This window comes from Narcine bancroftii, chromosome 5, assembly GCF_036971445.1.
Source record: "Narcine bancroftii isolate sNarBan1 chromosome 5, sNarBan1.hap1, whole genome shotgun sequence".
Taxonomy (NCBI): domain Eukaryota; kingdom Metazoa; phylum Chordata; class Chondrichthyes; order Torpediniformes; family Narcinidae; genus Narcine; species Narcine bancroftii.
In genome coordinates, this window is record NC_091473.1 from 78,706,902 (window position 1) to 78,725,780 (window position 18,879).

The following is an 18,879-nucleotide window of genomic DNA, read 5'->3' on the forward strand; positions in this document are numbered from 1 at the left end:
AGGGAAAAGTAAGGATGCAATGACTTGCTGTTAACTACTGCATGCTCCATTGACTTTCAACAGAAGTAAAAATGACTCCTGGAAAAAGCTGTTGGTAAAAACTGCTGATTTTCCTATTGTATAAAATATTATCAATATAGCTCCACCAAAACATAACATTCAAGACATATACAGAAGCATGTAAATTTATAAAACTATTCTGTGATGATAAAGCAATTATTGCTTTAGGTGCATATTTTAAAATTAGTAACCTATTAAATTTACCTTTGTCATATCTACAAAGTGCTCGTTTCTCTTTAGAGCATTCTTCTGAAGTCCACGCTCCACTCAGTGGATTGAAGGCTACACATTCTCCTTTGTTAACTGGACGGCTGACATCTGATGAGATATTGTGAAAAGAGGACATTGTTCCATCCACCCACAGAACATCAAATGGTTCTGTTGTTTGGAACCCATCACCTTCCATAAAAGAAACAGACAAGAAAAAGTGATAAGCTGAAAGTTTATTCCACTTTGTCACAAATCCCAAAATCACAGAATTATGCAGCCAAGCAAATTGTTAGACCACTTGTGACTCATGAAACATGCATTCTTTATCCTAGCATTGGTTCTAATATTCTATGGAGCCTCCACATAGTGCTCAATGTGATGGAAATTGAGCTTTTGCTGCCAACCTGGACTGTGGTCTTTTGGTCAAATGGTCCAAGATCCATTTGTAAGGAGAGGTGTGGAGTCACAGTGAGGACAATTTACCTACCAGCCTCTGAAGTGATTTTGTTGAATGCCGAGATGAAGTCAATGAACAAAATGGTGTACGAGGCATCATTCTCTAAGTGGATCAGGACAAAGTGAAGGGACGGGTTTGAATGGTGGGCAAACTGGAATGGGTCCAATGTCACTGGAAGGTTCCATTCAATGCACTTCATGATGAGCTGACATTCATGCCACTAGATAGTCGTCATTTAGAGGGAGCAGAAGACTGCTGCAGTGAGATGTTAAAGATATCCCTTTGGACCTCTGTCAGCTGGGTTTCCAAACTGGTATTTCATGCTTCCTTTCCTGCCACCTTACTGTGGCATGAAGCCACCCAAATACCTTCCCTGACTCTCAAGCAAATGGCAAGAGAGCCCTCCTACCCCTTATTATCAAGTCCTTATAATTCCAACCATTCTACTGTTTACTTTTCTCCTCTCTTTGGTTAGCATTCTGATCAGTTCATGACAACCCTTTTCCTTACCTTCACAGGTTCCAAAGGCACTGCACCAATTCAGTGTTTCCCCTTGTGGAGGAATCAGGACAATAACCAATTTAGGAGAGAGGAGGTGGGTCTTATTCTCTCAAAGAGTCATGAATCTATTGATTTCTTAACCCCACAGGAGCTGCAGAAGCTAAATCAATGAATTTAATTGGTGAAAGTGAGGGATTTTGGGGAAAAAGGGTAAAATTGAGGATTAAAAGGAACTGGTAGAAAAGTGAAGTTGGGGCCAATATCAAAACAGCATGGTCTTATTGAATGGCTGACCAGGCTTGGGGAATGCTGCTCTCACCTTTTAAGTTCTTACCTAAGGTTCCCCACTAACCTGCAAAAGAATTTACTCTCCAGGTATTTTGCGATTCAAACTGCTGGTGCTTGAATGTCTCAAACTCTTCCTTCATCTCAATGCATCCCAGCCTAAGTGTGCCAAGAAATAAACAATGCCCACAGGTGCATTCATCATGTGGCCAGTTTCTTGCAATTTGCAGGGAAAGGGGAAATGAAACAATTACCTAAAATGATCACTGACCCAAAAGTTAAATCTCTTGGTTATGACTTGTTACAAAATACACAGAAGGCCCTAAACATGACAGAGGTAAGAGATAGTCATGTTTGGCATGTCCAATTATAGATGACCATCATTTTCAACCATCTTTGTTGGATGAGGTTTCAAGGAATGGCATAGATAAGGTATTCAAAGTTTCAAAGAGCTTTTTATTCAAAATAATTTTGCTTCTTTTGAACAATTATCAGCCAAATTTAATCTTTCCAAAAGGCATTTCTTTACATATTTACAAATTGAACATTTTGTCCAGACCAAGCTTTCGTATTGTCTGCAAATTTCTAATACTAAGACTCTTGATCTGTTATTTAACATATGATTTTAATTTTAATACGATTAATAGTATCTATTTATAATAATTTACTGGACAAATTCAGTCCCAATTGGTGGGATCAAAAGAAAATGGGAAAGAGACCTGAATGTAACTTTTTCAGATGAAGATTGTATTCTACTCTCAACTTGATTAATACCTCATTTTGTGCAAGACATTGCTCATTACAATTTAAGGTGAAGCACAGAATGTCTAAACTTAAATTATCCCACTTTTATGCAAACATTGATCCTTTATGTGAGAAATGTAAAATTTTAAGCCTCTTTGATTCATATGTTCTTGGAATGTCCAAATTTAGAGAGATTTTGGAAAGAGATTTTTCAAACTCTATCAACAATTTTCAAGGTTAACTTGGAACCCTATCCATTCATTGCTCGGTTGGTTTTTCTCACAACTCAGATGAACCTCTTTCAGCATCTCAGAAAAAAGTCTTTGCTTTGACAACATTAATAACATTAATAACGAGGCAAGCTGCTTTATTGAAATGGAAAGGAGATGCATCCCCTACTCATATGCAGTGTTTATATGATGTAATGTCCTATTTAAGTTTAGAGAAAATTAGAAATAATATTAAAGATAGAAAGTTTCAATTTATGAAGTTCTGGGGCCCATTCTTAGAATTTTTTATATAACTGGAAGAATCAATAATTATTATATGTTCCAGTAATTCTTTGTCTGTTCTACGGGGTCACTAGTGATTCCACATTGTTATTGTTTTTATTCTCTCAGTTACAAAAAAGTAACCTTGATTAGAGGGAGGGGATTAGATTAGTTTAGTCCATTAATTTTTAGTTTTTTCTTTTTAAAAAAATCCTATTATTTTAATATAGTCTAATAAATGAATATGACATGGTTGCATACATTATGTTTATTTCTAGATTGAGTTATTATAAGTAGTTCTGCATTATGTAGTTTCTTATTTACCCATTATTTTTTCTCCCTTCTGTATGTATTTATTTGTATACAATTGATTAATTATGTAATATTCATATTATGTATGCATACATTAAACTCAATAAAAAATATTTATAAAAGAAATGTAGAAAGGTAGAAGAGCTAAAGTGCATATGCTTGAATGCAAGTAGCATCAGGATGATGAACTGAGAACTTGGATACATACAAGGAACTATCATGTGATGGCCATTACAGAGACAAGGCTGAATATTCCTGGATTTCAATGTTTTAAAAGAGATAGAGGTGGGGGGGGGGGTGTAGGAAAGAAGGGGTGGCATGGCTGGTCAGGGATACTATCACAGCTGCAGAAAGGATGGGTAATGTAGCAGGATCCTCTATGGAGTCAGTATGAGTGAAAGGTAGGAACAATAAGGGAGCAGCTACTCTATTGACAGTATTCTATAGGCCTCTGGTATCAGCAGATATACTGAGGAGCAGATTGAAAGGCAGATTTTGGGAAGGTGCAAAAATAACAGAGTTGTTATCATGGGTAACTTCAACTTCCCTATTATTGACTGGCACCTGCTTAGTACCAAAGGTTTAGAAGGGGCAAAGTTTATTAAGTGTGCCCAGGATGATTTCCTGTTAACAGGCCGTCTTGGGGGAATGCCATATTAGATCCAGTATTAGGTAATAAATCAGGTCAAGTCACAGATCTCTCAGTGGGTGAACATTTGGGGTACAGTGACCACTGCTCCCTGGCTTTTAACATTGTCATGGACAAGTATAGAGCCAGAGAGGACAGGAAAATATTTAATTGGGGAAGGGCAAATTATGAGGCTATAATGCTAGGACTTGTGGGTGTGAATTGGGATGACATTTTTGCAGGGAAATGTATTATGGAGATGTGGTAGATGTTTAGGGGTCTCTTGTAGGTTGTTAGGGATAAATTTGTCCTGGTGAGGCAGAGAAAGAATGGTAGGGTGAAGGAATGACGATTGACAAGAGAAGGAAAATATAGTCAGGTGGAAGAAGGCAGCATACTGAGGTTGAGGTTTAGGCAGCAAGGATCAGATAGGTCACTTGAGGAATATTAGGTAGCAAGAAAGGATCTTAAGAGGGGGCTGAGGAGAACAAGAAGAGGACCTGACAAGGCCTTGGCAAATACAGTTAAGGAAAACCTGAAGACATTCTTCATTTATGTGAAGAACAGAAGGATGATGGGTAGGATGGGTAGGACTAATTAGAGATAAAGATGGGAAGATGTGCCCGGAGGCTTTGGAAGTGGGTGAGGTCCTCAATGAATACTTCTCTTCACTATTCACCAAGGAGATGGACCTTGATGATGTTGAGAACAATATGGGTGGGATTAATGTTCTAGAGCACATAGATATTAAGAGAGAGGATGAGTTGGAGCAGTTAAAATGCATTAGGACTGACAAGTCCCTGGGGCCTGATGGAATATTCCCTAGGCTGCTCCACAAGGTGAGAGAGGAGATTGCTGAGCCTCTGGCTAGTATATTATTCTGTGTCCTCGTTACCCATGGGAATAGTACTGGAGGTTTGGAGGGTGGCAAATGTTGTTCCCCTTGTTAAAAAAAAGGTAGTAGGGAAAGTCCAGGTAATTATACAGCTTTGTATCTCTAGTGGGCAAGCTGTTGGAAAGGATTCTTAGAGATAGGATCTATGGGCATTTAGAGAATCATGGTCTGATCAGGGACAGTCAGCATGGCTTTGTGAAGGGCAGATCTTGTCTCACAAGCCTGATAGAGTTCTTTGCAGAGGTAACCAAACACATTGATGAGGGTAATGCGGTGGATGTGGTCTACATGAATTTTATGAAGGCATTTGACAAGGTTCCACATGGTAGGCTTATGCAAAAAGTCAGAAGGCATGGGACCCAGGGACACTTGGCCATGTGAATTCAGAATTAACTTGCCTGCAGAAAGCAGAGAGTTGTGGTGGAGGGACTACATTCGGATTTGAGGGTTGTGACTAGTGGTGCCCCACATTGATTGGTTCTGGAACCTCTACTTTTCATGATTTTTATTAACAACTTGGATGAGGGGGTATACTGGAGTTTGCAGTTGTGGATAGCATCATACAAAACTCTGGTTTGACCACACTTGGAGCACTGTGTCCAGTTCTGTTTGCCTCATTATAGGAAAGATATGGAAGCATTGGAAAGGATGCAGAAGAGATTTACCAGGATGATACCTGGTTTAGAGAATATGCATTATGAGCAAAAATTAAGAGAGCGAGGGCTTTACTCTTTGGAGAGAAGGAGGATAAGAGGATATGATAGAGGTATGCAAGATATTAAGAGGAAGAGATAGGGTGGACAGCGAGCACCTCCTTCCCGGGGCAACCCTGCTCAATATAAGAGGAATGGCTTTAAGGTAATAGATGGAAAGTTCAAGGGTGATATCAGAGTAAGGTTTTTAACCCAGAGAGTGGTTGGTGTGTGGAATCCACTGGGTCAAAAGTGGAGGAAGGTACATTGGTGAATTTCAAGAGTTCACTAGACAAGCATATGGAGGAATTTAAAGTGGAGGGCTATATGGGAGGCAGGGTCTAAAGATCAGCACAACATTGTGGGCCAAAGGGCCTGCATTGTTCTATGTTCTAATTCCTTAGTTTTGCTCACATTGAGAGCAATGTTGCTGAGATGACACCACTCAACTAGCTGATCTACCTCATTCCTGTATTGCTTCCACACTGTGATTCTACCGAAAATACTGTGGTGTTATTGGCAATGAATTGTGCTTAGCCATACATTCATCAGTGTAGAAAGGGTAGAGCAGTGAGCTCAGCAAACTCCCTTGAGGTGCATCAGTGTTGACTATCAGTGAGAAGGAGATTCCCACTGATGAAGGCAAGTTTTGAAGCTTGCTGACCAGTACCAAGGGGATGATTCTACACATGATGGTAAGATTAACACTTCATTTTTATATTTTCTCCACACCCTTTAATACTCCCATAATTCCCACAAAACCTCTTGTATTTCCATTCCTGAAACATTGAAGTGTGTTACAGCAATTAAACTCCATTAAATAGATAAGGGCATTAATGCATTGCAGAAGTTAATAGGGAAGATTATACAAAACTGTGATTTTTTTTAATTGCTTGTGCAAAAGTACTGTTAATTAACTTTTTGCCAAAGATAGCTAAACAGCTTAAGCTGTGTTCAATGATCAAGTGACAATTAGTTGTTTGTCTTCATTGATCATTAATCTAAATCACAGGTTTTGAAGCTAAACTATTTAAATACTGCATAATGAATGCGTTCCATCTTCTAAAATATGGTGTTAAACAAGAAAATATGCAGCTACAGGGGTTAAGTGCAATACAAAAATGGGCTGGAGAAACTCAGCAGGTCTCACACCATCTATAGAAAGAAAAGGGTAACCAAGCCTGAGCCTTTCAACAGAAATAAGAGGAAACAGGCATGCATCAGAATAAAAATGTTGGGGTAAAGAGGAGAGGATCAAGGATGGGGAAGCAGCACAGGCCATCGGGGTCACAGGAGGATGCTGGTGGGAGGATAGAAATACTGAGAAGTGAAGGGCAAGAGGGCAGAGGGCTCAGAAGGGTAGCTCTCTGAGAGAAGAAAAGGAAGGGCATGGGAAGCTGGAGGAAAGGACTCAAAGCAATATGGAAAGAGACCTGAAGAAGAGGGGGTTAACGGAAATCGAAGGTCAATACTGATGTCGACAGGTTGGAGACTACTGAGACAGAATACAAGGAGCTCCTCCTCTAAATTTGCGGGTGGCCTCAGTTTGGCAGTTCTAGAGACATGCTGTTGTGGGAATGGCACGTGTAATTGAAGTGGATGGCCACTGGGAGTCCCAGCTATTGCACAGGACAGAGCAAAGTTCTGTGAGAGAATGCATTTTAGGTGGCAGAAATTGAGGATGATTATATTTTGGATGCAGAGGCTGATGAAAGGGTAGATGAGGACAGGATTCTCTCTCTCCTTTGTCCCTTCTCTTCTCTTCCCCAGTTCCCCCTCCCCATCTTTTTATTCAAGTGTCTGTCTTTTTGTTATTCCTGACAAAGGAACGTTGGTTTCCCTATTCTTCCCATGGAAGCTGCGTGACCTGCTAAGTTTCTCCAGCACTCATCAACTAGACAACTTGTTGAACAAGATGACAGGCTATAAATATTCTGCTTGGAATTCTTCAGTATATTTACTGAGATATTACTTCATTTAAAATAAAGAAGCCGCATCTCCACTTAAATACTAGGGATAGCTATTTCATACAGGGTAACATCTATCAGTGCAACTTCATTAAAAAATCTATTTTTATAAGGATAATGCCATCTGAGAGTGAATCACACATTGGACATATGGTGTCTGACTGTGTATAACACAATGTACTTTTGCCAAGTTGAAACAACCTCTGAAACTTGCTTCCCCTGCTTATCTTTTGCAACATTGATGTTAATCAGAAACTTCTGCTGTGGTACCACGTCAGGGATTCTGCTGCAGCTTTAATTCATACAATTTACACAGGAGCGTAGCCAGGTTCAAACATCAGAGGGAGCGAGCACATAAAAAGGCGCCATGCCCCTGCATCCCCTCCCCTCACTACGCCACTGAAACTACAGCCGTACATCACAGTTCGCATGTTTAAATGATTATCCTTGTATTGAGCCGTGGTGGTGTTGGTATGGCAATGATGGAATGGCGAATGTAAAATAGAAATAAAAATAACAAATGTTTGGTTGTGTCAAGCATACAATTTCACCTTCAACTCGTAACTATGTAAAATCTTGTACTGCATATCATTCAGGTACAAAACCATCACCCAATCCCACCTGTGCCTGAGGGACAACAAGACTTGTCCAACTTTTAAAAAATTCTGTTCCCATTCCCAAGTTTTGAATGCAAGGATTTTATTTTACTGCAGTCAAGCTTTCCGACCCAGAGTCCCACCTTCCGCATCAGTTTCCCCCCTCTGGGCAGCAATATGCATCCCTGAGTCTGCGAGGCAACCTATCGTCTGACTAGGACCACATGAAACAACCATGCCGCTGAATCAATGGCAATCCTTCATACAATTCACAAACCACTTTTTCTTTTCCAAATAGGGAAACAAGGAAAGCGCCGACCGGAGATTTCATTGGCACATTCTTTTATTATCAACAATCTAATGCTGAGGATCCAGATTTTTGTTCATACCCACTCCAGCCAAAATTTATCGATGGAGTAAACTGGTCAACTCAAGTTAGTCTAAGGATTACTGTTGGGAAATAATTACCAAATGGAGCCAGAATGTCTCCTCCAATGTTAAAAGATTGCCAAATGAAAGGTAAAACTGATAAAACAGAGCATCATTGGAGTCCCTGCTTTATCTGTGAGCACAATGTAAACAGGCTACCACTCTCACAAATTTATGTAGGATAGCTTTTGCCAGAAGACAGTCAGCAAATGGATGCAAGTTAATACAAATATTAGAGAACCCCGACCCTAGAAAATATTTCTCATCCCTTCCAACATTTTCTTCCTATCCAGAAGAAACTTGATAAATGTTTGCCCCTGAAAAACAAAGCCTCGTCTGTCAGCTGATTTCGCAAGGATGTGGGCTTCAAAGCAAAATTCCAGTTGCCGCTGTGCAAGCAGGCAACTTGTCATTCCACCATTGTTCTTTGTGGGAATTTAAGTCTCGGGCAAATTACACAAACCTGATGGTGAACCTGATGAAGTAAAATATCCTTCAAAAGCAAAGTGTAGTTGCTACATTAATGTGCAGATTAAACTTAACAATAACTGGCTTTATCAGAGAATGTTTCATTTACATTTTAGTAAGATGCCACAAGTCTCATCAATGATGAAGGCAATGTGCATACAATATAGCGCAAATAATAATGAGATTGCATATAACACAAATTAAAAGGTTCCATTATTGTCACGTAATACTACATTTTTTAGAATGCAACATGCATGCACTTCTTTAACTTTGTCTACTGTAAGGAAGACAGAGAGGCGCCATTTTGTCCAGTGCCTCTCACAGAAATGAGGCCCCAGTGAGGAACTAACTCGCGACTCCTGGTTTACATGACCAGTGCTCTATACTTAAATCAAATGGAATATTGTTTGCTGGTGATATCTTGTGTTCTATATCAGCTCTCTGCAGCATTTCAACAATGAAGTGGATTTAAAAAGACAAATTTTCTGCATATAAAAAAAATGAAAAGCTGTAACTCAGGCTGTAACAAGTAAATTGCCAATTTTTTAAAAAAGTGTGCATAGTAAAGTTAATCAACATAAAAATATGAAATGGCTCATGTAAAATAATTTTTCTTTGATATATCCTGAAAATGATGGCATGCTTATTAAAAAAAGATATTTTGAACACAAGTTTCGGCATATCTCCAAGACGACCAAGCTCTTTGCATTTTTATAAAGATTTTTTGAAGTTAAAGAAAATGATTTTATGCTCTTCCCCCCACCCCCCCCCCCCCCATGCTTCTTCCTCGTAAAGTTATTAATAGTTGCAATTTGCAAGTGTTAGTTTTATCCAGTGGTTATTTCTATCATTTTCTTTCTGGCTTTCCTCTTTTCCACCACCTGAGGGCAGCATTCCCTATTGTTCCCCCTCAAGACCATAAAAATTCTGATTATAAATCTGGAAATTCATGACAGGATTATTCATTGTTTAACACAATTTTTTTTCCCCAGACAGTGTCAAATTCTGGAAATCGCATTTTGAAAATTATTTTCTTTAGAATGCTCACTGGCTTGGCCCCCTCCACAGATTTATGGGGCTTACTTTTTCTGAAAAATAATGGCTTTGGGCCTAAAGATCTTTTCATTCCCATCAGTCCTGATGAAGAATATTCTCGGCTCTTTTAAATTCATATTTAAGGTCTCACTGAAGCACATCAATCACTAATTTAATCTCTTGTTAAACCAATGAATGCTAATGTAACAAGACAGAAGGATGTATCCGCTCACCCATCTAAATAGGTTGACCCATGCTGTAACATATACTTATTGAAATAACCTGTTTTATAACCAGACATGAAAATATAAGATCCCAAATTTATGTCTGATCACTGTGATATCTAACACAATGATGCTCATCAGCCTCCATCTCTTTAAAATGGCATTCCTACCGCCATTAAAAAAAAGCTTATTCTTTATCAAATTACCTTTGCACTGGGAAAATCCTTTGCACACAGGCACTGTTGATTCAATCTCAAAGGCAGAAAGGTTCCATTGAAAGTATAATCCTAATGGAATAACCAAGCATTCTTGTGCTAAAACTTGAATCTCGCTGGCATTCAAAAGACGATCCCAGATGTGCAGCTGTGTAATATTTCCAATGAAAGATTCGTCCTTCTTGAATGATCCACCAAATGTGTCTTGCTCTTGACCAATTATGAAAATGCCATCTGCTCCAATATCTTCAGAAATATAAAGGTGATCTCCAGATGCAACAAGAGATCCATCTACTGCAATGACCCAGTTTCCGCCACGGCCGGTCCAGCTCAAACACACGTGATGCCATCTACCATCATTTTCCACAGCCTGCGAATAAGGAGTGTGAACACCATGGACAAGGAGCGCAAGCTGAATTTGTTGATCATGATCAACGTTAGCACGCAGCTGAAACTCATTGATAAATGATGGTATTGAATAGGAAAAGACAGTGGAAACTCCCCCATAACTTGAATCGAATTGCACCTGCGCACAAATAGTCACTGAATTCAGTTGAGGAAACTGCAGGATAAGTTGGGCATATTTGGTGTCAGTTTTGGCAGAAAATGTCAGAATATGTGAACCAAAGGTACCTGAACAAAAGAAGATGAATAATTACTCTACTGTGGTGGTTGGCTCACTATACTCGTCAATCTTAATCAAACAATTTTCCATTTTTGTAAGATCACATTATGAATTGCAGTCAGATTTTTCAGATGATCTATTAGATAACATTAATAAACATAATAATAAATGCCTCATGCATTGTCTATCAAAACTAATTTGATTCAAAATTTGTACATTTCTTATTTACACACAGATAGGTACGGATTCAAAAGAAAGTTTCTTTGTAAAATACAATTTCCAGCAACTACATCACAAGTGTTCTGATGAAGGAGAAATAAATTGCAATTAATAATTAAAATTACATTGGGTGGGTGCTTGACCAATCTCGAAAGAAATAAGTTTGAATATTCATTTCTCGGTGGAACAAGTTATATGTTATTTTGTCAGCATCAAGTATAATTTAATTTTGTCAAAGGAATATGCAACAAAGTACATTTAATTAAAACACTCATATTGAGAAAAGATCAGAAAGAACAAATATTATCAAAATTGTGTGGGAAAAAAAATTCTGACACAAATTGTGTACAAATACTTGGCGGGAATCCTATTGTATTTTTGGCTTAAAATTTTTGATAATCAAAGGTTATGATGATTCTCTGATAATGTATTAATTAATTTCAAAATACTGGTTAAAATTTCCCAAAAAAAATAGTTGCTTTGTTGAAGTACCTTAAATATTCATAGGTGAATGTAACTAAATATAAAGATTACATTTCTGCATTTTACAGCGAGCTGGACAATATCTCAACATTCAGCTTTATGTGAGAGCGGTTGTAAATTATGTCACCAAAAGCCTTCCTCCAGAATGAGGACAAAGTAGAAAGCTGCTACCAATCCTATCCTGACACAATTTATGGCCAGTTATTTTAAAACCTATTTTGATTCAAATTCAGAATGACAAGCCTTCTAACTTTTTCTTTATTTCAATGAGTAAATTTCATTTGGCCTCCGCTGCGAGTAGTCATGTAACAAACCAAAAAAAACGTAGCCTACTGTAATGGAAATCAACATTCCGCAGTTTTTGTGGAACAATGTTTTAGAGCTCCATGGCACCAAACCACTCAAAAGGTGGCTTTTTATTTATGGTTTATGTCACAAAGATCGCCAGACTTGTGGAGGAGGGGGGATGGGACATGAAGTTGCAAGTGGGGAAAGCCGTTCAACACAGGGAGATGCACCATCCATAACAATGCAACTGCCTCACTGATGCCTTAATTTAGCCTCAATGTCCTACCTCAAAGGGCCCTCACAATTTTAAACCATTCTTCATGACCAGTCGTCCATTCAGTTATCAGGATTAAACTTGTTTTTCACTATGGCCGTGCATGTCACAAGACAATCTTGTGAGTCAAAGAAAACGACGCCTCCCTTCCTGGCAGAATGAATATCTACTATGCATGGTTCAGTGAGAAGAACGGGCTGATTCTGAAGAATGTCCCACTGAAAATTATAAGGGGAACATGAGGGGAAATTTCTTTACGCAAAGGGTGGTGGGGATGTGGAATGAGCTTCCGGCAGACGTGGTTGAGGTGGGATCATTGGTTACATTTAAGGAAAGACTGGATAGTTACATGGAGAGGAGAGGACTGGAGGGGTATGGACCAGATGCTGGTCAGTGGGACTAGGAGGGTGGGGATTTGTTACGGCATGGACTAGTAGGGCCGAACTGGCCTGTTCTGTGCTGTAAGTGGTTATATATGGTTAAATATGAATAGGCCCCCCGCATAGCTGTGGCCAAGGTGAGGAGAACCCTCTTCAAGGTGAACCCACACAAGGCAGCAGGACCAGACAATATGTCAGGTTGGGTTCTGAAGGACTGTGCAAACCAGCTGATGGAGGTCCTTATAGACCTCTTCACCATGCCACTGTAGCAGTTCATCGTTCTACAGGTTTCAAGGCAGCCACCAACATCTCAGAACCAAAAAGGGTGACAGTAACAGGCCTCAAGGACCACTACCTTGTGGCACTGACCTCCACCATTATGAAAAGCTTTGCGTGTCTAGTGATGGAATGCATCAAAGTGCACCTCTTGGAGACACTGGACCAATTTCAATTTACCAACAGACAGAAACGTTCTACTGATTATGCTATAGCCTTGTTCCTCCAATCTGTCCTGAACTACTTGGAGAATGATGCCTCACATGACAGGTCATTGTTCATCGTCTTCAGCTCACTGTTTGATACAATCATTCCCCAGAGGCTGGTGGAGATGCTGACCTCACTGAAATTCAACACTCCTCATTGTAACTGTATTTTGTATAATGGAAAGATTACAGTCTGTCCAGATCGGCGATAGAATGTCAAGCACCTTCATACTGAGCACTGGCGCACCTCAGTGCTCCGTGCTCAGCCTGCTCCTGTACACACTTCTGACCCATGACTGCAATGCCAGATCAAACTTCAACAGTCATCCAGTTTACAGATGACATGATGGTAGTTGGCCTTATCAACAACAACAATGAGTTGCACCAGAGAGAAGAGGTGGAAAATCTCATGATACGGTGCAGGAATAACAACCGGATTCTCAACATGGACAAGACAAAGGAGATGATTGTGGACTTCAGGAAGACCAGGGATGACAATCCTCCACTACACATCAACAGCTCGGTAGTGGAGAAAGTAGAGGGCACCAAATTTCTTGGAGTCCACTTAAGAAATGACCTATGATGGACACACATCTCTATCACTTGTCAGGAAGATGCAAAAATGACTGCACTTCCTCAGAAGATTGATACAGGAAAGTCTAATACCCTCCATCCTGTCAACTTTCTATATGAGCTCTATCGAGAGTGTCCTGGCTGGCGGCATCACAGTGTAGTATGGTTGCTGTCGAGCATCAGATCAGAGGTCAATTCACTGGACCATAAGAGCGGCAGAGAGGATCACTCTCCCTTCGCCCCACCTCATCAATCGACGTGATCTACTGGAATCATTGTTTGAAGAAGTCTTGTAAAATCGTTGAGAACACTTACCACCCTGCACACAGCATCTTTCAGCTACTCCCGTCAGGAAAGAGATACAGCAGTATCAGAGCCAGAACCACCAGGCTGAGAAATAGCTTCTTCACACAGACAGTGAGAATGCTGAATGACTGATGAGCTGCTCATGCAAACCCTCAGAGACTCTACTATTTACTATTTATATAAGTGTGCTGCATATGTGTCATTTGCCTCTATGTGTGTTATATCTGGATGTGAGTTTGCATGTTTTCCAACCAAAGACTGGAGAATGCTGTTTTGTTGGGTTCTACTTGTACAATTGGATGATACCTGTAATAAACTTGAATATTCAAGACCTCATTGAATGGAACTCAAGGTGCTCTGCATCTAAAAAAAATGCCTTGTATTTGCACTCTACCAATTGAGCAGAACTCAGAATCCCATGTTTTGTTAATCACTGCTCTGAAAATGCCATCACAGCTGAGTAGTTTCATAAAGTTTCAAAGTATTCGCTCTAATATAAAGAGGCATGAAGTAACGTGTTGAATTTGGGCTCAACTATACTTGCAATAATAATGTATATTTTTCTAGTGCCATTAAGTTAAAACATATAAAGTGCTTCAGTGAAGCAATAGGTCTGTTTGTGCCATGCAATCTAAAGAAGCATTAAAGAGAGTAAAGTGTTATTGAGAGCCTGTAAGGCAGAATCAACCCCATGATGAAGAAGAGCAGAGCGAGTAGCCTCGACGACTAACACCCAGTAGCACTAACATCAATTGAGATGAAATGCTTTGAAAGGTTGGTCATGGCCAAAATTAACACATACCTAAGCGAAGGACTGGACTCTTTGCAATCGCTCCACAGCAGACACAATATCATCGGCTCTCCACTCAGCTCTGGATCACCTCAAATACAGCAACTCATGAATGCGGCTGCTCTTCAGCCTTCAACACCATAATTCCCTCAGTACTGGTCAACAAGCTCCAAACCCTGGACTCTGCGCCCCACTCTGAAACTGGATCATTGATTTCCTCATTGGAAGACCACAGTCAGTAAGAATTAGAAACATTGTCTCCTTTTCATTGACTATCAAAACAGGCACACCTCAAGGATACATGCTTAACCCACTGCTCTACTTACTATGCACCACCCATGAATGTGTGACTAGGCACAATTCCAATGCGGTCTACAAATTTCCCGGTGACATCGCGGTTGTCAGCAGAATCACAAACGGCAAGGGGAAGTGTACAGGAGGGAGATAGATCAGCTCATTGAGTTGTGTCACACCAACAACCTTGTACTTGATATTAGCAAAACCAAGGAGATGATTGTGGACTTCAGGAGGAAGTCAGGAGAACACAACCTAGTCCTCATCGAGGGCTCAGTAGTGGAAAGGATCAAGAACTTCAAATTTCTGGGTGTCAACATCTCTCAGGATCTGTCCTGGAGGCTCCATGTTGATGCACTCTTGGGATGGCGTTTGAGAAGATTCGGCAGGTCACTGAAGACTCTCATGAACTTCTACAAGTGGAGAGCATTCTAACTAGTTGCATCACTGTCTGGTACGGAGGGCTAACCCTCAGGACAAGAATAAACTTCAGAGAATTGTTAACTTGGCCCACAACATCACGGGCACCAGACGTCACTCCATCAAGGACATCTATAAGAGGTGATGACTGAAGAAAGCAGCCTCTATCCTCAAAGACCCCCACCACCCAGCCCATGCCCTCTTCACTCTGCTACCATCAGGAAAAAGGTACAGCACCCTAAAGACAAGCATTCAATGGCACAAAAGAGTTTCTTTCCCTCTGCCGTCAGATTCCCGAATTATCAATGAAGCAAAGACACTGCCTTATAGTAATGTCATAAGATGGTTATAATATGTATGTTTGGACTATGATGTGTATGATGCTGCCACAAAACATCGAATTTTATATCAATAAATCCTGATTCTGAAGAAAGATGCCCACAAAGACTGAGCAACCCTTCAGGTGTGGGCTTCGCTTTTATGAAGATTGGAATCTTTTGATTGGAATCAGTTTACAGAATCCCTGACTCTGCCGACATCAATAATGTCTTCAAGCTGGTTGAGTAATAAATCACACTGAAGAATCCTTGCAAAGATCAATCTTCGAAGGATAAATACAGCATTAAGGTGGAATCAAAATTTAGATTTTTGAAATAAAATGATTTAAAATTTATATTTGGAAATATTTACCTAAGAAAATTGCATCCATCTGCATAAAGCAAGATATTTTGCTAATTAATTTGTTTAACAATGTGACACATCATAACATTTTCTACTTATTTTATAGCCAAATTATTTTAAAACTGATTGAAATTCCATTAGTTTACATTAATTCCCTTGATTAGGATGCATTGATTGCAAAAAGTCACTCATCTTGTGGGTGAATGCTGACAGGAACTTTGGCATGTGAGCTTTGACCACGTCTGTGGAAATTTCAAAGCAATTCAGTTTAGGTCCATTTAAAGTTCTGATGATAGATTATCAACTAGAAACTCTCTCTCCACAAAAGCTGCCTGATCTTCTAAGTATCTCCATCATTTTCTTTATTTTATTCTGAAACACACATTGCTGCCATCACACAAAGGAGATAAGATCTAGTCTCACCTACCAGTGGAACCAATTGTCCTGCCTCTAGTTTATCTTTTCCTTTCATAATTTAACATGTTTCTATAACATCTCTCCTTCTGCTGAAATCCTCCACGTATAGTCTCAGTTGACTCAATCTTTCCTCATTGGTTAAACCACTCATCTCTGGAATCTCTGCAAACCTCCTCTGCACCGCTTCCAAAGCCAGTATCTCCTTTCTCAAGGAGGAGAACAGAATTGCACGCATCTCCCCAGATGAAGCCTCACCAATACCCAGTCAAGATGCAGCAGAATCTCCCTGCTCTTAAATTCAATTCATCCCGCAACAAAGGCCAACATTTCATTTGCCTTATTGATAGCTTGTTGCATTTGTAAATCAACATTTTATGATACATTCACAAATACTCCCATCTCTCTGAAATTTTTTACCAGGCTAGAAGGAATTCTACTCCCCTGTTTAATATGTTTGTGACCACAATCAACCCAGTCTGTAAACCTGTACCCAGTATCCAAGAAAAAGGTCCAAATCATTCAGTCTGCTTCAGTTATCTGTACCACTTACATTCACAAATTGGGCAAGCTTTTTTATTCAGCCTGTAAATTTGTTAAGAATGTGTTAATCTGAGTTTCAGATGATATGATGCAATTGCTGTTAACATGCTTAATGCTGTATCAATTCATTTAAGATCACAAATTGTAATATCTTTTGATAAAAACAGAAGCATTCAATTAAACAGCAAAGAAATTAGAAAAAGCTTGCAAGGACAGAGGTAAGTGGAGATACAAGAGATTCTCAAAATTTACAGTAGCATTACAATATATTCCAACTGTTCAGAAACCTTTATGGCCCATAATGAATTTGAATGGTTGTACAGAGTGGGATATGCAGCCAGAGTCCTGACTGCAGGCCAGGTATGCAGCTAGAGTTGGAGTTGGGGCTAGAATGGCAGGTAAGGTAGGTAGGCCTTGAGCTAAAATTTATGTCCCCTGCTCACTTTAAACAATTAGTTCACTGAAAATCCTACAATATTGCTGTGCAATATGTTAAAAAAGTGTTTGGATATTGGTAGTAGTGACACTGGTAGTCTCAAAATCTGCTAGCTTGGAACCATCAACATCCCAAGAGTGCCAGATTTTCACTTTTTCTACCAGGAGACTTGTGTGAATAAGAAATATTTTCCAATGGCCACATAAAAAGGATTTAAGATGATGGGCAAAAGGAAGGATGAGAGGGAGGTTGATTTTTAACGAAGCTTTGAGATCTGAAATGGTTTATCAGAAGGCTTGATGGAACCAATTAAGTGGCTGATATAAAAGGGGAGTGGAAATCGGAGGACTATTAGATAAGCTTCTTGAAGGAGCAAACACTAAATATCCCAAGTCTAATGGCTTCATCTATGCTGCTCCATTTGGTTGATGTTAAAATAAAACTGATTGCAACAAATACAGCTGAACCATTCATTTGCAAATAAACAAGAAGCAGGTCCAAACAGTCGGTCTTTGGTGAGAGAAACACTTTAGGCTGCAGATGCTGTGACTGTAGTAAAAACAATGAAATGATGGAGTAACTCGGGTGGTTTACTCAGGAGACACAGATATTTTGCTGACGTTTTGGGCCTGAGCCCTTCTTCAAGGAAAAATTGGAAAAGGCAAAAGCAGGATATACTGAATTCGGAATTCAAACAATGGGGGAGGAGTCCAGACCAACAAAAGGGGTTAACTGGACGTGATAAGGGTCTGCTTCACCATTCAATCAGGTCGTGGCTGATTCTCCTCCAGCGCTGCCATCCATAGATCTCTAAACCTCTGTCCACATAGTCACAGTTGATCATAAATGCAAAGTAAAAATGAACACAAAAATATTGCATCAGATGAATGCATTGATGTTAAAATTGTCTGAAATAGCACACCATTTAACAATCTAGGGTGTTTTGTTGTGTCAAAGAAACTCTAGAACATTTTCGACGGTGAACTTTGCGAGGTGTCAAGTGATCATATGAAACAAAATACATCCCTGATGTATTTAGAATGGGTGAATATCTTAACCCAAATTTTTAAAGGGACATTTATAATTGATGGCCATAACATCATTGCTAATTTGAAATCAATCTTAATCGAAAAATTAGACAAAATAAAAATTGGGGCAATTAATAAATCTCACCAGGATCCGCCTCCTTTACTCTGGCACCAATCCACATTGCTTCCTTCACACCAATGGACTTCATGATGCTGGTCATTTTCTGGTTATCCTCGCCTGTCGCTATAGTGGCCAGAAATCCAAACCTTTGTCGGCACAATTTCTCAGCTGCAGCCCACGGGAACTCCTTTGGACTATATGTATAATAATAATCCCGGTAAAGGAAACATGGCCTGTCCTCGTTCGGGAACGGCGACTCTGGGAAGGCTGAGGAAAGGCGGACACTTTTGTCATGTTTAATACCTGGGTGCAT

General features: G+C 39.7%; 1 protein-coding gene across 1 annotated transcript in view; it reads right to left on the minus strand.

Annotated features, from left to right (window-relative positions):
* The window catches only part of LOC138765302 (adhesion G protein-coupled receptor D2), a 326,991-nt gene extending 308,112 nt beyond the window's left edge, over positions 1 to 18,879 (minus strand). The window contains exons 1-3 of the mRNA XM_069942347.1: positions 18,591 to 18,879; positions 10,201 to 10,842; positions 265 to 459 (exon numbers count right to left, since the gene is read on the minus strand). Of these exons, the coding sequence (XP_069798448.1) occupies positions 265 to 459; positions 10,201 to 10,842; positions 18,591 to 18,879 (1,126 nt within the window). The remainder of the gene's footprint in view (positions 1 to 264; positions 460 to 10,200; positions 10,843 to 18,590) is intronic.